The following is a 22,086-nucleotide window of genomic DNA, read 5'->3' as shown; positions in this document are numbered from 1 at the left end:
GCGTGAAGCGCCTTGAAAACCTAGTTGAAATAGAATTAGACAACAATAAGGTGTAAACAAGCCCCCTCCCAGACAATTCACATAGTTTGTTTCAGGTATAAGGTATATAAAGAAAAATTTAAAAACAACCCCCTTCACCAACCTTTTATAAAGGAATCTCACAATAATGTGAAAAAGGGCCTTTTAAATTAAATTCTGACTGAAAAAAGGTAAAAAATAAACTATAATCTTTGCAACGCAACCTAAAATTAAGACATTAAAAAGTAAACAAATACAAAAACTTTTCATTGATATTGATTGCCATCTTTAGTATATTTGCGGTCCGAAACAATATAAAGGAATGTCATCAAAACCTTGTTTTTCTAAGAAAAAAAGCTACCTGTAAAATTTTAATATCGAAATGCACAACTAATGTGCAAATATGGGAAAATATTTAAATAATATTTGACTCACCGATAAAGGGCATTGACTCAAACCAACTTAGCGTGTAATGAACAGATTTAGAATTCATTAGTATTGACCACAGTTAATTCAGCACTCAGTCAGCATTTTCTGCAATCCGGGGAGGAGATGGTAGAGCTCTTCCTCCCCTTACACCAGGACTAGAAGATCTACTAGCAGAGAAGGTCAGAAACTAGTCTTAAAGGGACTGTTCAGTTAATTCATTTTAGGAGAAGAACAATCCCTCTAAATATGATTTTGTTAAAGTTGAGAACAATTCCTTTAATTTTTATGTTAATTTTGAGAGCAATCCTTTTAATTCCTATGCTATGGTAAAGCGCAGTCCCTTCAATTTCTATGTCAATGTTTTTTTATAAATAATATTTAGTTCACAACTTGTTTTCACGGCTCACTGCTGGCGCTGGATTTTCGAACATTCCTGAAAAATATGAAACTGTCGTCTTCATTATCAAAATTTCTCGAAACAGGAATAAATGTTTTCAAAAGTAGCTCACTCTCAGATCATTAAAAAAATATATTATGAATTCTCCACTATATAGGAATGCGTTGAAAAATTATCGTTGATTATAGGTTGTATAATATCTGAAAGATTTGTTGAGAAATTAAAGTGATTTTTTCTCCGATTCGAGTCGAATGTTACAACTTTCTGTTTTTGTATGAGTCGTTTTTAACAATTAATTTGCTCCTTGAGGACGCAACAGATAGTAGCGATCACCATCGTTAATTTTTTCCACATTATAAGCCTTTCATTTTTCCCGAACACTCCCTTTCAGGTTGAGAGAAGTAGAGAGAAGGATGAGGAGAATCAGCTGTCTACTAAGGTTGTTGTAATGCAACCTATTCTAAGGTAGATCTACATTAACTAGAGTGTCGAGTTCAGAGAAAATCTTTTAAATTTTTAGAAATATCGGGGATTTCCAAAATTACGAGAAAAAACTTATGTTTGTACATTGAGGGCGGGGGAAGCACGCCGCACCTGCAGGGCTTTATTTTTTTATTTTTTAGTGACCCTTAATGCATAGAGAGAAAACTTTTATCTAAAATGGGTACCCTTAAACCCTTAAACTGATCAAAAATGTCAAAGACACAGTCGTTTTTCAGACTCGAACCTTGTTTATTTGTGTGAATTTCTGCATTTTTTATAAAAGCAAGAAATGCGCAAGTTATTTTTGCAGAGAAACACAATTGAAAATATTAAAAAACAAAAACATGGATATCTAATTTTTACTTGATCAGACAAAGCTTGTATGAGTACCGTTGGTAAACTGGGCATTCTCTCCTTTGCATGGAGGGTCACTTGATATTACACAGTACACACACAGTCCAGAATGCAGAAATCAAACAGGACAGCCAGAAAACAAGATTGGACAAATGATTGTATGCATTCTGCATTAAAAACATGTATCGATAAATCTGTCTTATATTAAATCTAGGGGGGGGGGGGGATTGTTAAAAAACATTGTTAAAAATGTTTCTAATTAGGTTTCTGCAGCTGTTGTGTGAAAACCACAATAAGTTCCTTCAAAACCTTCTCCGAGATCAGAATAATAAAACTAAATACAATCTAGTTTCAGAAACCCTCATACTACTAGGTCAGTGACAACAAACAGAGATGTATATATGTATGTATGTATATATGTATATGTCGTGAAATGCAGAAATAAATTTTGTAATCTGTCTTTGTTAAAAAAGATTTTAAGCCACTTTTTTTAATGAATCTGTTGCAAAACACAAATTAAAAAGAATAAAAGACGATGATAATTCTACTGTTTTCTGGTTTCTACTGTTTAATCATTACTATTAAATAGTGGATACAAATCTTGCATAGAAATATCAAGTTAACAAGTTTTCGCAACAAACTTAAATTTTCCAAATCTTAAATTTTTGCTATCTTTCATATTTCAAATAGTAAAGGTCTACAACATCGGGTTGCAACGATATAGGGATTAGAAAAGTTGAGTTTGTGGCAAAAATTCAGTTCCTTTCCCCATTTTTTTATATTCACATTCCTAGCTTCAGGTTTATTCATTCAAATTTCATTGTTTTTATTTGAAATCAGCAATAGTAAAGTATGAAATATGTGTTTTATTGTTCATTAAATCTTATTTTCAGACTGTATTTGTGGAAGTACAACTGGCGGACTTGGACTTTTAGGTAATCTTTCTTTTTGAAAACATTTTCACGTCCATTGTAATTATCCATGGACAGAGAGTCAATGTTTTTTTTGCTAACTCATAACTCCACTAGTTTAAATTTTACACCAAGAAGGAAAGGCAAGTCTGTTATAGAATTATTATTATTACTATCTCTATTGCTTCCCGGAAAAAGAAGTTGTGTTAGAATTGAAATTTTCTTGAGTTCGACGGTTTTTGAATAATGAAGCTTATCCGACATTTAATATTTAGGATTATATATTAACGAGAATAATGTTGGAATAATTAATCAAATTATGGAAACATTGACAGAGTACTGCCAGGGACCTTGTTATGAAAATCAGGTGAGGTTATTAAGAAGTGTATGGCAGCTTATTTTTAAATCAAAGAAATCTCACATCTCCTGAAAACTGTAAAAGACGTTACGTCAAGGAATCCTCCTTTTCAGAAGGAACTGCCTATTTCACAGCGGAACCTTTATTTGATGACTTATGTAGAAAATATGATTTTTTTGGTTAAAATGTGTTAAATTCTTACAATTTTCTTTCATTGTCTCAGAAGCAAAAGTCTGCAAGTTCCTTATGTACAATTGAAAGAATTCAAAGAAAAAAAACATAATTATCTTATTAATTATTGGTGAAACAAATCTTTGTAAAACTAAACCATTAAAACTGGAGGGTCATCCAAATTAGGTCTAATCAGTTCCTTTTTAAGAAAGAAATACTCAGATAAAGTGTGAGAGGCTATCGTTGTGAATTGTGCAATTGACATGTATTGCTAAATTGCTAAATAAAGGGTCAATGGACATGTATTGCTAAATCGCTAAATAAAGGGTCAGAACTCGAAATGAGGTGGAAAGTCTCTTTAAAGGGACTGTGAGCATAGTTTTAAGTGATCCTCCATGCTAAGATGGCAATGCCAGATATAATATTAAAATCTTAATATAATCAATTGTGTGATACTAATGTCGTTTTTTAGGTTTAAAAGTATAAAGTTTGATAATTCCTATTTGTTTCTTGCAATATAGACCAGTTTTCTTGCAATATAATATAGTCCAGTTTTCTTGCAATACAGTCCAGTTTTCTTGCAATACAGGCCAGTTTTCTTGCAATACAATATAGACCAGTTTTCTTGCAATACAATATAGACCAGTTTTCTTGCAATATAGACCAGTTTTCTTGCAATATAGACCAGTTTTTTTGGAATATAGACCAGTTTTCTTGCAATATAGACCAGTTTTCTTGCAATATAGACCAGTTTTCTTGCAATATAGACCAGTTTTCTTGCAATATAGACAAGTTTTCTTGGAATATAGACCAGTTTTCTTGCAATATAGACTAGTTTTCTTGCAATACAGTCCAGTTTTCTTGCAATATAGACCAGTTTTCTTGCAATATAGACGAGTTTTCTTGCAATATAATATTGACCAGTTTTCTTGCAATATAATATAGACCAGTTTTCTTGCAATATAGACCAGTTTTCTTGCAATATAGTCCAATTTTCTTGCAATATAATAGAGACCAGTTTTCGAAATTGGAAATGTTAATATTTAATGCATAATTCATCAGACAAAACTTTTAATGGTACCGTTGTGAATCGGGCATTGACATATTTGCACAGAGGGTCACTTGAAATTGTGCTTACAGTCCCTTTAAGCTTGGACAAAACATGCCCTGATTATTTTAATGCTGATATTTTAAAATTGAAAAAAAAAATCTTGAGTCGTCTTTAATTACTTTCAACCCCCTATCTATAAATGATATCTTTAGACGCCGAATGAATTTTAATTCAAACTGCATTCAAATATTTCTACTTGTAGGCTTGTATCGCGACCCATGAATCTAATGGTCTGGGAATAATAACAGCTCTGATCTTGAATGACATAAACCCTCTTGGTAAAACAAGAATGGATCTTGTTCTTGAACTCAAGAACAACGCTTCTAAGCTTCTTCTTGCCATCATGGAATCCAGGTAACCAAATCTTGAAATTATTTCATAAAAATATTATCGATTGAAATATGAAAAGTCGAAATAAAGAACGTAAGTTTTTAAAAAGATCAACAGACATCACAAAATCTTGATTGTTTAAAAACCCATGACAAAATATGTTCAGAAAATTTGTTAATAAAATAACAATGAGAAATATATTTATCAGTTTTAAATCTTATTTAGAACTATATGTGATACTGAAAACGTAGCCGAGAAAATCCTCTACAATATGAATCCCAAGCAGTTGATAGAAGTCGCTTGCAAAGCTTATCATCAAGGTAAAGTTTAGTTAGAAGCCCGCCCTAGAACCAGAGAGAATAGAATATATATTAGAGGGGAATTTAGAGAATCTTTCTGTATGAGTTTTTTCAGTCCCTTTCAGCCTGAAAGAGAGTTCAAAGTGTACAAATCATGTAAATGTTCACAAATTATATGCAGTAGAGTACATTAATACAGTATGTTCCCTAGACTATCCATTTCAATTTTGAATTTTTTAAACTGTTAAATAAACTTTATAATGAATTAGGTGAAAAAAAACATCATTTGATTTATAGTTAAAACGGAAAATCATCGTTTGTAAAGTGGAAGGCATAGAGTCTATGTGAAATGATCATTGGTCAATTATGAAACCAGCCTATTTCATAATTTGGTTTTTTTAACAATAATTTTAGATTTTCTATGAAATGATATTCCAGGGCCCAAAAGGTTATATAGCATAAATATGTGAAGTACATCTGCAGTATGGAAACAGTACAACAAAATGGCCGTTTTACACTTTTTTCTAGTAAATTCCCCTCTAATATATATTCTATTCTCTATGACTAGAACTAGCCATGACACTTTTGATACTTTAAACTGAAGAGTGAAGGAAATAGCTATTTTTTTGCTAGTTTTGTTTGAAGGAAAGAAAAATTAGTACTTTAAAAGTTATGGACTGAATGTTTACCTTAAAATTATCTTTCTTTTATTCTTATATTCTGGGTTCTCCAATCTGGGATGGGGCTTTCAGATCTCTTTCCTGATATTCCTGATTTAGGCCTGATATCTTAGAACCAAATGTTCTGAATTTAAAGTATAAATAAGGGGGAGGATTTTTTTGCACTTCGCACTTTATTTTGATCTGAATAATGTAGCCTAATTGGCAATCACTGAACAATCGTTGCGCTTGAATGTCATATTTTTGGAATTTTGCCCACGGGAATGTTTTTAAATTAGTTAAAAGATTCTAAGTTGAGTGGGTCGACTTTAATTTCGAAAATTAAGTTTCCCGGTAAAATCGTTCAAGTGTCGGTAAATGGCGTAAGTAAATTTTAGTTACCTTGGCACTGCTGGGTTCCCAAACTAGTATATACAAGATAAAGTAGGCCAACGGCTGAACCAAATTGGCTACATTTTTTAGGAATCCCAAGGGTGCACGGGGGCTATAGGCTAATAAAATTCTTAAAATAAGTTCAGAAGTTAAGAACATTTTCTATTATTCATTAGATATGTTATTGCCGGAGACAGTGTTTCATATTTAATATATTTATATTTTGTGTCTATAGATAGTTTGGATGAGGATGAAGATGATCCTGGGGATCCTGAGAATGGAGTTTCACCAAAGGAAACGACTTTACTTACTTTTTTATATTATTAATCGTTATTTCTTACCAATAATGTCTTTAGGGTTGCTTTAGCTACAATTTTAATGTAAATATTGTTTTCGTTTGTTGATGAGGTTATTTTTTATGTTTTAGTTAATGTTATTGATGTGCATGTTGTTTTACATGTTTTACATGATTGTTATTGTTAATACTGATATTGATGTTATTGATCGTTATGCAGTTGCTTATGTTATTAAGATAATTCAATGGAAAGATGGCAATGCCTGATTCACACGGTAGTCTGATAAAGTATTATGATACAATCTTACAATTTTCAAATCTGATTATTTTCAAATGCAGTGGTTTCTCAACAAAAGTGACTTGCGCATTACTATACTGCAGGAAAAAATATTCAAATAATGGTTTAAATTGTGCATTGTCAGCTTGAAATTAGGCTTACAGTCCCTTTAGACAAGGAATACATACCAATACATCCATTCAGTTCTTACTGGCATGGTTCTTATTTTCAAAAAACAGTTTACTGTACTGCAAAGTTTAATGTATTGTTGTACCGTACAGGTTGTTGGTCATAACATCTACATACTTTGTCATCAGCTAGCATTGTATAATAAGGAGATATCTGCCCTACTCCAGCCAACGCAAGTAAGTCGAACAAAATTATTAAATTTTTTTAAATTTTGTTTTCCTTTGATATGTAAAAATAATTCGTCAGTTTGGTTGGATTTGAAAATGTTTTATTTTTCTCTTTTCAAATTAGTAACTGAAAATAGGGGCACCCCGAGTTTTAGAAATTTTTTGTACACACTAAAAATATTATCATGATCGTAACCATTTTTTCCTTTATTAGTATTAATTCTACAATTTTTGTTCCTTAGAGCTGTGAAATCATAGTCAAAAAACACCAATAATTATTTCAAAATGTGAAAAAATATTATGTTAATCTTTTCTTATAATTTTCATCATCATTAATATTATCAATATGATTATTATTATCATCATTGATATCAATCAATATGATTATTATTTTCATCATTGGTATTAATATTATTATTATTTTAATCATTGATATTAATATTATTATTATTTTCATCATTGATATTAATATTATTATTATTTTAATCATTGATATTAATATTATTATTATTTTCATCATTGATATTAATATTATTATTATTTTAATCATTAATATTAATATTATTATTATTTTAATCATTGATATTAAAATTATTATCATTTTAAGGATATGATGGATATGAAGATGGTTGAAGCTCTAGGGTTCTATTCCACCCACACTGCCCAAATAGAAGTCGTCAGATATGATCGTAGTTTAGGTAATTAGTAATTAATATCAAGTATGTTATTAATTAAATATGGAATGTATTATTTATTTAAATATAAATAATTAAATTAGTTAATTAAGTATTAATTAGTTTAAATCGGAAAACTCTTAGCCTTTTTTTAAATCATGGTTTATTTCTTAAACTCTTGGTGTTTTCTTAAAATTTATGATGATGTTTTCTTAAAATTTATGGTATTTTCTTAAAATTCTTGGTTTATTTATTAAAATTCATGGTGTTTTCTTAAAATTCATGATTTAATTCTTAAAATTCATGGTGTTCTCTTAAAATTCATGGTTTATTTCTTAAAATTCATGGTGTTTTCTTTAAATTCATGGTTTATTTATTAAAACTCTTAGTTTTTTCTTTAAACTCAGGTTTGTTTCTTAAAATTCATGGTGCTTTCTTTAAATTCGTTGTTTATTTCTTAAAATTCATGGTTTATTTCTTTAAATTCATGGTGTTTTCTTTAAATTCATGGTGTTTTCTTAAAATTCATGGTTTATTTCTTAAAATTCAAGGTTTATTTCTTAATATTCATGGATCTAGTTTCTTAAAACTCATGGTGTTTTCTTAAAATTCGTGGTTTTATTTTTAAAAATTCATGGTGCTTTCTTAAAATGTATAGTTTATTTTTTAAAATTCATGGTTTATTTCTTAAAATTCCTGGTTTTTCTCTGGAAATTTATGGTTTATTTCTTAAAATGCATGGTTTTATTTCTTAAAATGCATGGGTTTTATCTTAAAATTCATGGTGTTTTCTTAAAATTCATAATTATTTTTGGTTTTCAGAACAAATAGTTTTCCCGATACCAGAGATCTGTGAATACCTCACGCCTGAAACTCAAAAGAAAGTGTACATGCAGGTACATATATTAGATACAAAGTGTACATGCAGGTACATATATCAGATGCAAAGTGTACATGCAGGTACATATATCAGATGCAAACCGTGCATAGACTTCCTGTACATTGTAAATTGAACAACATGTATTTGTTAGACTTGAAAGTAAAACTAAAGTAAAATGAGAAACTATTTTCTACGAGACATCCTGTACTGTAGTTGATGTCAATCCGTTCAATTACATAAATAAGAAAAAACATGTAGAAATCACTGGTTTTTTTTATATTTTTGCACGTTGCAGTCAAAGTGCAGTCAAATTATATTAATTTCCTCTTTTTTTAATCTGCAGATTAGTTAAATCTTTATTTGGTGATCCAGAAAAGTGTATCAAATTCCGAGTGTCGTTTGCAGAAACTGAAGAGCCAATATAAAGGAGTAAGCAGAAAAGCAAAAGTGTCCAGAGTGGTTATCAGGATCCATACAAAATATTTTCCAGCTAAGTTTAGATTATTATTATTATTTAGGCAAGACGGGATGATCAAGGTTCTAAGGTCTCAGATTTCTTCGCAAAATCCGAGAATATGTTTATTGAGATGAACTGGCAAAAGAAACTTAGGAAAATATATTCATTTATTTATTCATTTTTTTCATTTATTCATTTTTTATTCATTTATTCATTTATTCATTTATTCATCCTTTCATTTATTCATTCATTCATTCATTCATTCATTCATTCATTCATTTATTCATTTATTCGTTTATTCATTTATTCATTTATTCATTTATTCATTTATTCATTTATTCATTTATTCATTTATTTTATAGTGCTATCCTTCTATCCATTTACAGGTAATTTAATATTCTACTGTTCCCTAGTTCTAAACCATATAGTGCTATCCTTCTATCCTTATAGTCTTTATTATTACAAGTTTAAATTAAACTTCAGTCTTAATTGCTCATTTTGCAAGAAGACAATTTCTGCCTTAAGATTATTCTATTTTAAGAGTTTCGTGGTCGTCATTAAAATTTAATCCTGTATGGGTATCTATGTTTTAAATCCGGTTTTAAATGATTTAATTAATGGTTTTTTGGTGGATCAAACAAAAAAATACCCTTATAACGTATTTGCCTACAGTGTCCCTTTATGAGAAGGGTATTTAACGAAATAATTTTGATAAAGCTCATAACGGCAAACTTGGTGTAGAAGAGTTAGTTGTCTTGGCCAAAAACCCCTTTTTACTCGTTTTCCTCAATTTTGCCTTTATTACAGTTTGTACGAAAATAGTTATAAATATAAACCCACTATTCTAGGTGCTGTGTCCTTGCCTGGGCCTTATGTAAGTGGACTTATTTGGGCCTTCCTCCTCCTATCTGCGGCTGTACTTGGTAAAAAATCTTTTTAAATGCTAATTTGTTTCTTACTTTTTTACTTGTGTTGATTTGATCAAACTTCAACATAGAGAGAAGGATTGGAACTACTAAAAAACACAGTGCATTTTTTTTAGTTAAATATATTTAAAACCATTCAGGATGGGATGGGACTGAATTTTCTTAACAGTGACTAGTCAGGATACAAAGCTGTGCATTGATTTTTAAATAATTAATTTTCTTAGTTTTCCCCCTGGATTATTAGAACTAAGAGAGGAGAATATGGAATGTTTAAAGGGAGTGCATGGCTTGACATGGTAGTTGAGCTGAGAATGTAGTATTGTAGAGAATTTTTTTATTCATTTGAGACCTATGAGATGTTTTTACGGTGTAGAGTTTTCAAGCAAAAGCGCAAATTCAATCTTTAAAATCCTAATAGATTGTTCATTTTGGAGGGATACTTTAAAAAATCGGTGTTTAAAAAATCATTTTATAACGACGACAAATAAATGTAACAAAAATCCTACAGTATGACAGCTTGTCTTTGAATCTGATTAAGAAAAAAAATTAACAAGACAGAAGGAGTACACTGTTTGTTTACAAAAAAAAGCTAGTTCCTAAGCTATCCTTGATCGTCCCAATAGAATGTAAAAAAAACTTATCTCCACGGTAAATTTAATTGTTCTAATAATTATTTTGTTTTCAGTAACAATTCCTTCAAAGATCTCTGTGATGAGCTTGGTGGTTGCTTGTCTACTAAGAATGGTTGTATCATTAGGACCAGAGTTCTCTCTCTCATTCCTTGGTTTACTTCTAGTCCTACTCAAGGGTAGGTTATATCATTAGGACCAGAGTTCTCTCATTCCTTGGTTTACTTCTAGTCCTATTTAAGGGTAGGTTGAAAGCTTACAAATCAAAATTATACAAATGCTGTTTTTTTTTTAACGTTAGACTTCGTAATCTGTATTGCCTATTATGCAGATTTCGTAATCTTAATGGCCTATTATGCCTGTTAGATTTTTTTTGAAGAAAAACTCTTTATTATGATCTTATGTTATAAGTTCGATGAATTTGGAGATTTTTTTATTGTCCAAAAAGACTTTTATGACAGGTAAACATCAAGGTTAAAAAGTTCTTTGTTCTGGGCTATGGATATTATTTATGTTTAGGGGGCAAACTTACTTTTAAATTACGAAAACAGTCCCTTTTGTGTTTAAACACATTTTTGTTGTAGGTATTCATCTGATCAGTATCATGGGGAATATGGGAACATTTAATAAATCCCTATCTCAGGTAAAATCTAATGAACTTTTTTAATCTGTATTTTTTAAACTGTGGAAAAGAAAGACGACTTTTTGTCTCAACTTAAAATTTGTAATATATTAATTAATATGAAACCTGTGTGTATTGTACACTATGCGCACACGGCGAAATAATGATAATAATAATGATAATGATAATGATAATGATATGATAATGATAATGATAATGATAATGATAATGATAATGATAATGATAATAATAATGATAATGATAATGATAAAGATAATGATAATGATAATGATACTGATAATGATAAAGATAATGATAATGATAATGATAATGATAATGATAATGATAATGATAATGATAATGATAATGATAATGATAATGATAATGATAATGATAATGATAATGATAACGATAATGATAATGATAACAATGATAATAAAAATACTGATATTGATAATATGTAGATACTGGGTGAGTATGAACTAATGTATGATATATTCCTCTTAATTCTCTCCATAGTTGGTCTAACGATGCACCCATTCTTCTACTCAGCATTGGTAATTATATAAACATACATTAATTTCACAACTTTATGGGATAACAAAAATTATTTACTACTTCAGACAGCTGAGTTTCTATCACAACTTCACGGATTTCTCTGCCGTCGATTATCCCTATCTTCCCAATCTTTTTTCACCTGAAATTACGTTTACGTTTACGTTTTTTTAATATCTTGAGTTGTCTAATGTTTTAACTTTCAAATGGATTTAGTAAAAAAGTAAGATTTCAACTTATGTTGAATATTTGTTCAGTTGTTTGATGTTGTCAAGAGAGAGGAAACTTTACAGAACGTGATAAATTCAGGTTACTTTATGTACTGTACTGTACTGTACTGTATAATACTGTACGGTACTGTACTGTACTTCAGTACAATACTGTAAAGAGCAGTGCAGTATTGTAAAGCGCAGTGTACTAATGTAAAGCGCTGCACACTACTGTATAGTGCAGTACACTACTGTATAGTGCAGTACATTACTGTATAGTGCAGTACATTACTGTGAAGTGCAGTACATTACTGTAAAGTGCAGTACATTACTGTATTGTACATTACAACACATAGCCCAGTGCAATACTGTATAGTGAAGTACATTGCTGGATAGTGCAGTACAATACTGTATAGTGCAGTACATTACTGTATAGTGCAGTACATTACTGTATAGTGCAGTACAAAACAGTATAATGCAGTACAATACTGTATAATGCAGTACAATACTGTATATTGCAATACAACACTGTATAGTGCGGTACAACACTGTATAGTGCCGTACAATACTGTATAGTGTAGTACAATACGGTATAATGCAGAACAATACTGTATATTGCATTACAACACTGTATAGGGCGGTACAACACTGTATATGCGGTACAACGTAAAAAAACTGTATTGCAGTTTAATACTGTATAGTGTAGGACAATACCTTACAAGTTTAGTACTTTACAGTACCGTATAATGCAAAACATGCACTGTAAAATTGCAATAAACCTTAAAATACAGTGCTAGACTGTGTTGTCTGTACTTTACTGTACTGTATTTTACTATACTTTTACTTTGCTGTACTCTATTAAACTGTATTATAATAAGTTGCATCTTTATAATACTTTTCTGTAATTTCGTGTACTCTACTTTACTTAAGTGTATTGTACTAGTTGTACTTTAATGCGCTGAACTTTGCTTTACTGCACTGCACTATACTGTCCAGTACTTTGCTATAAGCTGTTTATCTGTACTGTAAGAAACGGTAGTGCACAGGGTTACCCATAAAAGATGAGACTGTAAAGACGACCCTTAACTCTTAAGCTTTGACGTTTTGAAGCTTAATTTCTGGTTTCTTGAAAGTAAGAACAAGGACTTAATAAATTTCGTACAGTCGTCTCCTAAGTCTCATCCTTTGTGGGTAACCCTGTATCTTAATTTTCTTGAAAAACTTTTAATATTTTACCCAAAATATTATTTCATTATTAATGTTTCCCTATTCCCAACGCTGAGAAAATTAAAATGTTTAGTTTTTAAATAAATATTTGTTGTTGCTGCCAAGGGAAGAGAACAGACGGGGGAGGTAATTTTAAACTTGAAACTTGGGAAGTTTTGTTTTCGTTTCACAAAAACAAATATTTTTAGCTTTTAGCTGCTAATTAATTGTCGACCAAAGTGTAATTTCAAAGTTTTTTTTCATTCGTAACCGAAACTGAAAAAAACTAGTATTTCAGATGTTTTGGAGCGAAATAATTATACATGATCATTTGTTTTGAAAATAAGTCACCTGAAATTAAAATATTTTTGTTTCGGTGATGTAATATTAGTGTAGGTTTTATAAAGAAAGTAATTAGACGGCCTAGCCTATTTTTGAAACTAATTTCGGATTTAATCCTTAAATAAAATTGAGATTTGTCCTTATATACTCAGGCAATATATATCTTAATGGAATTAATCTGAAATTTTCAAATATGGACCAAAAAATCGCAATTGAAGCTTTGCATGGTCCAATATTATGTATTTTTGTAAACCTAACTCTTGACTGTTAAATGTTTCAGTGACCAGGAATATCCGGTCTATTCTGCTGACCTTCCTGTTTGCGGTCATCCTAGTCTATATCTTCTCTATCTTTGGATACGTTCTATTCCAAGGTATGAGTAAATCAGAGACCCTTCTTGTTCTGTCTGATACCAGAAGTCAAATTGATCCTATAGTGATGGCAATGTAGAATTCGTACACTCTCCGTACAGCTGTATTTTTAAGTGTCAACAGTTTTATGTGACGACAAAATTATTAATAATAGAGATAATTAAGTGCTTATCTTACATTGCAATATTTTGTTCTTTATTTTCTGTTTTTACAATTTTTTATTTAATCTTGGAAACCATGTCAACTAATGGGAAAAATTGTTGTCTTCCTTGTTATATTTGACACTTGTGACGTCATGTATAAATTGGTCCTCTTCTCTGTTGCGCCACCTGTTGTACTTGATAATCTATTCGCCAGATGTCAACATTTGTGTGGGTAATGTCGCGATTTTAGCACGCTTTATCTCGATATTCACTTGAATTTAAATTTATCCCATCGTTTTAAATATCATTGATCGTGCATCTAAAAAAATTAAAGCAACTGCGTTTTGTCAGAAACTATGGTTTCCAACCCTATATCTTTGCAACCCAAAGTGGTTTACCTTTGATAGTTCAAACTATTAATTCTGTTAGACCACATAGTCTTAAGTTGGAAATAACAAAAGTGAACATCATCAGGTTGCAAAGATATAGAGATGAGAAAGATAGAGTTTGTGACAAAAGCCCAATCCTTTTTACATATCACTTCTTTAATTTTGAATACAATAAACAACACACAAAATGTAAATTTAATTTTTTTACAGATGATTTTCTGTTGGATACAACCCCCATTAGTTCAATTACCCCAGCTGTCAGATGTTCTGACAGCTGTCCTGCAGACAGACTAGATGACAGTTGCTGTGATAGTTCTTCAGGCCTGCTGTCTGGTATTATTGAAGAACCGGAAACTGTAAAAGAAAGGTATTATTACCATTGTATTTGATCATAAATAATTCACTATTATTAAAAAATATCGTCTTTCAAAGGGAAAATGAAATATAAATGTTATTCTACAGGGTGTCTCACGAAATATGACAGTTAAAGATCGCCAAGTTGATCTTTGAAACAATTTGCGGCAATCATTCGTCAACTTAAATTGACAAGTAAAATTCTTGGTTATATATGGAGCCTTATTTTAGGACTGAGCCTATGATATATTTATCCTCATGTATGTAATACTAGCTGAAGGAAGTGCTTGGCGTTCCCCGTGGGCAATTTTAAATCACTTTTGTGGAAAAAATAGTACACATGGGTTAATTGAAAAATTTCAGCCAATTTGGTCCAGCCGTTTTCCCAGATGTATAGCTTTTATTGTCTAGATTCATTTTTGGAGACTGAAACGCTTTAAAAGACAACGTCGTAAAATTATTTTTCTATCCTTCTTAATTTTCTATCTTGTATTGTTACTTTGTATTTGGCGTACAGGATTACATTTTTTGGTTAATAACAAGAAGGACGACATTCCCCGTAACAATCCAATTAAAGTGAATTGTTCTAAGCTTATCATATTCTTCAATGCAGTAAAACGGCTGGAGTAAAGCGCTTAGGATAGATTAAACCAATCTTAAAAGTCAAGTCACAGTTTTTTTCTATAAAGTCGAGTTCTTTATTTTTCAAAGTTGTATACATCAAGGTATTAGAAATAGAGGGGGCATTGCTAGAAACAACTGTCTGTTATGAAGGCACTGAACTCTGTACAATTCATTCCTGGGGGTTATATTATTTAGAATCAAAATTTTCATCATTGAGCATCATCTAATATTGAAGAAAGGTTTAGATATCCTGAAGTGGCACATTTCCCTCGAGGCCTTTCAGTTTTTATTAGGCCTGAAATAATTAACTTTACAAATCTGTCACCTAATTGAATCTAATATTAAAAATATTTGAAGTTAGGAAAAAAAGTGGATTTTAAAATGAAATTTAAATTTTTTCATAAAAGTTGAACAGTTAACTTTGCAATCTTCAAACTGTAGCAAACATTTTTTATTAGGGGTTCAGTATTACTATTTTAATAGATTTAGTGTGAACTCTTGTGGCAGAATTATGAACTACATTCAGTTGTAGAGGAAGAATGTTGTCAAAAATATTCAATTAATTTTAAAAAATTACAAATAGCAATTCCTACAACTTTCAGAATACGAATGAATAGAAAAAAATTAATGAAAGGCAAAAATAATATTCTTTTGAAAAGATTTAAAAATTCTAAAATTTTACTATACAGAGGGTAAACCCTGTGTACTCAATGATACCCAGTGAACTAGGAGGGTGAAATATTCGACAATTTCAACTGTGTACACTCTACAGCCATTCAGGGTAGAAGCTAGATAACTATGTAGGAAAGCCATGTGTACTCAATGATACCCAGTGAACTAGGAGGGTGAAATATTCGACAATGTCAACTGTACACTTTCCAGCCATTCAGGGTAGAAGCTAGATAACTGTGTCTGCCCCCTGGTTGTATGGAAGGTTAGATATTCTTGATGCCCTCCGCACTGAACTAGAAATGTCGTTTTCATAGCAATAGATACTCAAAATCCTCATATGACGTCACTGATTACTAGCGGAAGATGAAGTGACAACGTTATTGGTGAGAGGGGGTGGATTTTCTCCGCTTGTCGGGTTCCGTTATGAAGACGACATTGGAGCTCATCAAGAGTATGTAACTAACTATACAAACTTGGTACTTTTAAGAAAGTTAGAATTGCTTATATTTTGATCTTCTCGAGATTGTCGTTTTTAATTTGACTTGTAGGTCCTGTGATACATTGAAGATGTGCTTCTTGTCCATCTTGAACCAGGGGCTGAGAAACGGAGGAGGGATAGGGGACGTGATGAGACCCCCCTCCAATACAGAGCCCCTGTATCTGGTCAGGTAGTTATTCAACTTTTTATCTCAAGAAGATGGGGGGGATATAATGTTTAACCCCGCCCCCCTTTTCATTAGATATAACTTACCTTTACAAACAGTTGACTCCGCAAGGATATTTAGCAATAATTTCTTCTTTAAAAGCATTCTCTTAAAATCACAAAATTTTTATATTTCAGTAAAATTCTTTAACTTAAACTATTAAGAATCATTTATTAAACTCCAGCTATATCTTTATGTATACTTTGCTTGTCTTGGTGGTTGTCTGTTTGTAGCCAATAAACGTCAGAACGGCTGAACCGATAGGGCTTAAAGTTGTTTCAGGCAACACAATGGCCCCTGGGAATTACAAAAATGTGTCTCCAAAAATTCTAGATTTTGTAAAACTTCTAAAATTCCACGAAAAAAATATTATTAAATCCACGAACTTTTTTGTTATTGTTTTTTATTGTACAAAGAGAAGATGCTCACAAGAGCCACAATAAAAAGTTAGAATAGAAAATGGGCGCCTGAAATCCTAGTTGATTTATATTTTGTATTTTTGTAAATTAAATCTTGAATAATAATAATGTTCAGAGTAATGTATGACATGGTGTTCTATTTCCTTGTCATCATTATTGTTCTCAATCTCATCTTTGGTGTCATCATCGATACTTTTGCAGATCTCAGGTTAGTGCTAAAGTTTTTGCTTCAGAGTCGGAATGGGCTAATCTTATTCTTTTAAATTAACAAATCTTGAAGCTATCAGGTGATGGTTAGAGATTGGACCAATTTGACTCCCAAGATTTCCATTTATAGCTCTTTCTGAATCAAAAGATTCCGGCTGATATAACAAAAAATTTCGTACAATTATTTATCATTCTCAGAAAGCTTGATGATTCAAATGGAAATATATTTAGGTATCATTCAATCTTATAATTTCACATTCTTAAAAAATGTGTTTTGTCGGTTTTGAGGCTTGAAGACTGCTTTAATTCTTTTTGTATGCTTAGATCGGAGAAACAAAACTCAGAGGAAATTATTAAAAACACATGTTTTATCTGTGGGTTGGAGAGGAAGGTACGTCAATGACCTTTACTGATATCCATTACTTGATCCATTTAACTTCAGACATCTTTTACCTGACCCATCTGACCTCATTGACATCCATGACCATATCCATTTGACCTTACTGACATCTTTAACCTGACCCATTCGACCTTATTGTCATACATGACCTTATCCATTTGACCTCACTGAAATCTTTAACCTGACTCATCTGACCTCATTGACATCTATGACCTTATTCAATTGACCTGACTGACATCAGTGACCTGACCTTTCTGACCTCATTGACATCTTTGACCTGAATCATTTAGCCTTACTGACATAAGTGACCTGACCTTTCGGACCTCATTGACAACCATGACCTTATCCATCTGACCTCAATGACATCTTTGACCTGACCAATCTGACCTCATTGACATCTATGTCCTTATTCATTTGACTTGACTGACATCAGTGACCTGACCTTTCTGACCTCATTGACATCTTTGACCTGAATCGTTTGACCTTACTGACATCAGTGACCTGACCTTTCTGACCTCATTGACATCTATGACCTGAAGCATTTGACCTGACTAAAATTTTTTGGAATATTTACTTTTTAGGCATTTGATAACAGAAATGTAACTTTTGAAGAACACATCAGAACAGAACATAATATGTGGCATTATCTTTACTTCATCGTACTTATTAGGGTGAGTAGAGACTTTATTGGACTTTGTTTTAGAAACATCAAATAATTAATTTTAAATCAGTAGTTTTGACATTTTACAGAGGTTCTTATGCTGGATCTATACTGAAAAAATCTAGCTCTAACAGACTAACATGAATTTTTAGCTCAAAAATTTAATTGGAATTTTAAATGATACAGAGCAGGACTTTAAGGTCTTGAAGGTTAGCCGGAATGTGTAAACGCAATACGCAATATATATGCATCACACGCTTTACAACAAATACAAAGTTGACAAAGCCCTGATAGTTGGCTTGGCTCACAAATTTAAGAAATTCAGGTTTAAGACCAAATCTAAATGATCTTTGTCTGAATTTGATAAATTTAAGCCACGTCTCAAATCCCCCCAAAAATTTAATACAAATTTCAGTGGAACCAACCATATTTGAGCCGCGGCTTAAATTTAAACCGTGGATAAAATTCTTTAAATTCGACCTCTGGATCCGAAGAATTGATTTGATTAACCGGGTCAACAAATTCTACATTTTTGGGGGAAAATGATTTCTAGATACATAATACAACAGGCCCAAAATGAGGATTTTTTAAGTTTCTATTTTTCTCTTGTTTTAGGTAAAAGATCCAACAGAGTTTACTGGTCCTGAGAGTTATGTACATCAGATGGTCAAGGTATGACAAATATTAAGAAATAAAAACTCTATAAAAATTATACATGTGTCAAAGTGAACCAAATCATAAATGACCAAAAAAATATTGGCCAACATTTTTATTCAATATTTTATTTAAACAGTAAAAAAGGTCAAATACAGCAATAAGGAATTATACAAGATCTGAAATCACATATTTATTAATTCATATTTGTGCAGGACCGATGTTTGGATTGGTTCCCTCGCTTGCGCGCCATTTCCCTTGCTGTTGAGGAGGTGGAGGGTGAACAGAATGAATTACGAACACTGCAAGCACAGGTACACTTAAAATAAATGTCGTCCTACTCTTGAAACAAATATCCTACTCTTCTTGAAACAAAATATCCTACTCTTGAAACAAATACCCTACTCTTGATACAAATGTCCTACTCTTGAAACAAATATCCTACTCTTGATACAAATGTCCTACTCTTGAAACAAATATCCTATTCTTGAAACAAATATCCTACTTCTCTTGAAACAAATATTCTACTCTTGAAACAAATGTCCTACTCTTGAAACAAATATCCTACTCTTGATACAAATGTCTTACTCTTGAAACAAATATCCTATTCTTGAAACAAATATCCTACTCTTGATACAAATGTCCTACTATTGAAACAAATATCCTACTATTGAGACAAATATCCTACTCTTGAGACAAATATCCTACTCTTGATACAAATATCCTACTCCTCTTGAAACAACTATCCTACTCTTGAAACAAATATCCTACTCCTCTAGAAACTAATATCCTACTGTTGATTAAATATCCTACTCTTGAGACAAATATCCTCCTCTTGAAACAAATATCCTACTCTTGAGACAAATATCCTACTCTTGAAACAAATATCCTATTCTTGAAACAAATATCCTACTCTTGAAACAAATATCCTACTCTTCTTGAAACAAATATCCTACTCTTGAAACAAATATCCTACTCTTGAAACAAATATCCTATTCTTCTTGAAACAAATATCATACTCTTAAAACAAATATCCTACTCTTCTTGAAACAAATATCCTACTCTTGAAACAAATATCCTACTCTTGATACAAATGTCCTACTCTTGATACAAATGTCCTACTCTTGATACAAATGTCCTACTCTTGATACAAATGTCCTACTCTTAATACAAATGTCCTACTCTTGAAACAAATGTCCTACTCTAAACAGTTCAAATACAGTTTAGTGAGTCCAGTATTTTTCTTATTTTATCATAGAATGTACCGAGTCTTTTGATTTTATGGAATAACCAAAAATTTATAAAATTTATTAATTTATAAAATATATTAAAATTTATGTAAATTTGTTCAATTAGGTTATTTTCTCTTTGCATACATTGAAAAACAAACCATAAAAATTTGCGGATTTTAAAAAAAATAAGTCATGGATTTTTCAATTTTATGAAAATCTAGTTTTGTTGGGGGCAAATCTATGAAATTTTGATCATTCATTAACCTTCCGTGAGTTCATGTGAAGTTTCACACAGAATTTGGGCCCGATCGGTTCAGAAGTTTTAACATTTATTGGAAACAAACGGACAGACAGACAATCAAAATATAGATATAGATGTTAAAAAAATAGCAAAATCGAATACCAAAAGTAAGTTGTTTAACATTGTATAAAATATTAAATAGAGGCGCTATTTTATTTTTATTTTACAATTTCGTGCATTAGTCCAATAATAAAGGTGACATTTATTAAATTAAAATTTTTTAAGATTTCAAATCCCTTCTTATTTTAGTTGGAGGCGACACAGAGTATTATGAATAACTTATCAGTTCAACTTTCAAACCTCAGGTAGAGATATATTTATAATCAGTAACAAATATATGTTTAGCTACATTGCTTGGCTAGTTTTACTGGATTTGATCTGAGCTGGAAACTAATGGGTTGGAAACTTTTGATTGCTTGATCTCGATATCCACTGTGGGCACTTTTAATTTGGGGATCTTAATGCTTAATCCCTTCAACCCCTGAAGAACCACGATCACTATTCAGGATATTATATTAAGATTCAATGAATCCTCAAATCAACAGAAGATTGAGATCAAACATTGATCTTGATATTCACAATACAACAGTTCCCAGCTCTGATTGGATGGAACGGAATTGAACACGGAACGGAACGGGATGGGATAAGAGGGGATGATAGTTCTCTACCTGTGTGCTCAGTTAGCTGTACTGTACACTTACAACTGTTTACCAGGGGGGAGGATAGTTCTCTACCTGTGTGCTCAGTTAGCTGTACTGTACACTTACAACTGTTTACCAGGGGGGAGGATAGTTCTCTACCTGTGTGCTCAGTTAGCTGTACTGTACACTTACAACTGTTTACCAGGGGAGAGGATAGTTCTCTACCTGTGTGCTCAGTTAGATGTACTGTACACTTACAACTGTATATTATAGGTTAGGCCGGAATCAACTTATAATAAACAAATATGCAGTACGCTCTCGGTATAGTTGTGGCCTGTAAAATTAGTAAAGGATTAGCGTACATCATCACTCTATACACTATAACATCGTTGGATGGAATGATTTCATTTGAATTGATCTGAAATTGAATAGATTTGGCTATATTTGGCTGTTTTTATTAACTTGAAATTTTGATTATTTTTAGAGATCAAATGACGGAACAGAGAAAACTTAAACAACGAATGGGTAAGTTTTCATCCATGTATTATAAAATTTTCATAAATTCAAAAATATTGAATTAAATAAATTAAATAAATTTAGATAAATATTTTTTAAAATTATAAATTGTTTTTTTTTATTTTTCTTCAAATCTTTTTTTTGATCAAAACTTAATTTTTTAGCTTTAAAGTGTTGATTTCTTTGTTTCAAAAGCAAAAATGCGCTAATCACTCTGAAGAGAAACCACAACTAAACAAATTATATTTTCAAAAAGAAGAAGATTCGTCTCATTCTTCATCAGAAAGAATTTAAAGGGTTCACATGTGAATTGGACTTTCCACATTTTAAGTTAATTTATGACTAGAATCCCTTCAATTAGTTCTAAATATTTAGGTTTGCTTCAATCAGGACCAAGCTATGCTAATCTGGGAGACCGGCATTGAAGTATTTTAAGAGATTTTACAGAAATGATGGG

At 31.3% G+C, this 22,086-nt stretch overlaps 1 protein-coding gene across 1 annotated transcript in view; it reads left to right on the top strand.

Moving 5' to 3' along the window:
* The window catches only part of LOC111712266 (inositol 1,4,5-trisphosphate receptor), a gene marked incomplete at its 5' end in the record, with an annotated part of 72,338 nt that extends 50,263 nt beyond the window's left edge, over positions 1–22,075 (top strand). Inside the window, 29 exons of the mRNA XM_023486837.1 lie at positions 536–626; positions 1,236–1,309; positions 1,945–2,054; positions 2,575–2,616; positions 2,868–2,959; positions 4,435–4,586; positions 4,788–4,882; positions 6,149–6,207; positions 6,767–6,850; positions 7,449–7,539; positions 8,338–8,411; positions 8,914–9,015; positions 9,205–9,238; positions 9,701–9,775; positions 10,464–10,586; positions 10,992–11,050; positions 11,494–11,586; positions 11,842–11,893; positions 13,622–13,714; positions 14,455–14,611; positions 16,443–16,562; positions 17,133–17,225; positions 17,549–17,615; positions 18,206–18,295; positions 18,901–18,957; positions 19,155–19,253; positions 20,722–20,777; positions 21,598–21,638; positions 22,005–22,075. Coding sequence (XP_023342605.1) covers positions 536–626; positions 1,236–1,309; positions 1,945–2,054; positions 2,575–2,616; positions 2,868–2,959; positions 4,435–4,586; positions 4,788–4,882; positions 6,149–6,207; positions 6,767–6,850; positions 7,449–7,539; positions 8,338–8,411; positions 8,914–9,015; positions 9,205–9,238; positions 9,701–9,775; positions 10,464–10,586; positions 10,992–11,050; positions 11,494–11,586; positions 11,842–11,893; positions 13,622–13,714; positions 14,455–14,611; positions 16,443–16,562; positions 17,133–17,225; positions 17,549–17,615; positions 18,206–18,295; positions 18,901–18,957; positions 19,155–19,253; positions 20,722–20,777; positions 21,598–21,638; positions 22,005–22,054 — 2,425 coding nt within the window. The remainder of the gene's footprint in view (positions 1–535; positions 627–1,235; positions 1,310–1,944; positions 2,055–2,574; positions 2,617–2,867; positions 2,960–4,434; positions 4,587–4,787; positions 4,883–6,148; positions 6,208–6,766; positions 6,851–7,448; positions 7,540–8,337; positions 8,412–8,913; positions 9,016–9,204; positions 9,239–9,700; positions 9,776–10,463; positions 10,587–10,991; positions 11,051–11,493; positions 11,587–11,841; positions 11,894–13,621; positions 13,715–14,454; positions 14,612–16,442; positions 16,563–17,132; positions 17,226–17,548; positions 17,616–18,205; positions 18,296–18,900; positions 18,958–19,154; positions 19,254–20,721; positions 20,778–21,597; positions 21,639–22,004) is intronic.
* Positions 22,076–22,086: the final 11 nt, after the last annotated feature.

Source organism: Eurytemora carolleeae, unplaced genomic scaffold (genome assembly GCF_000591075.1).
Source record: "Eurytemora carolleeae unplaced genomic scaffold, Eaff_2.0 scaffold1248, whole genome shotgun sequence".
In the NCBI taxonomy this organism is placed as follows: domain Eukaryota; kingdom Metazoa; phylum Arthropoda; class Copepoda; order Calanoida; family Temoridae; genus Eurytemora; species Eurytemora carolleeae.
This window is presented reverse-complemented; position numbering and strand designations above follow the sequence as displayed.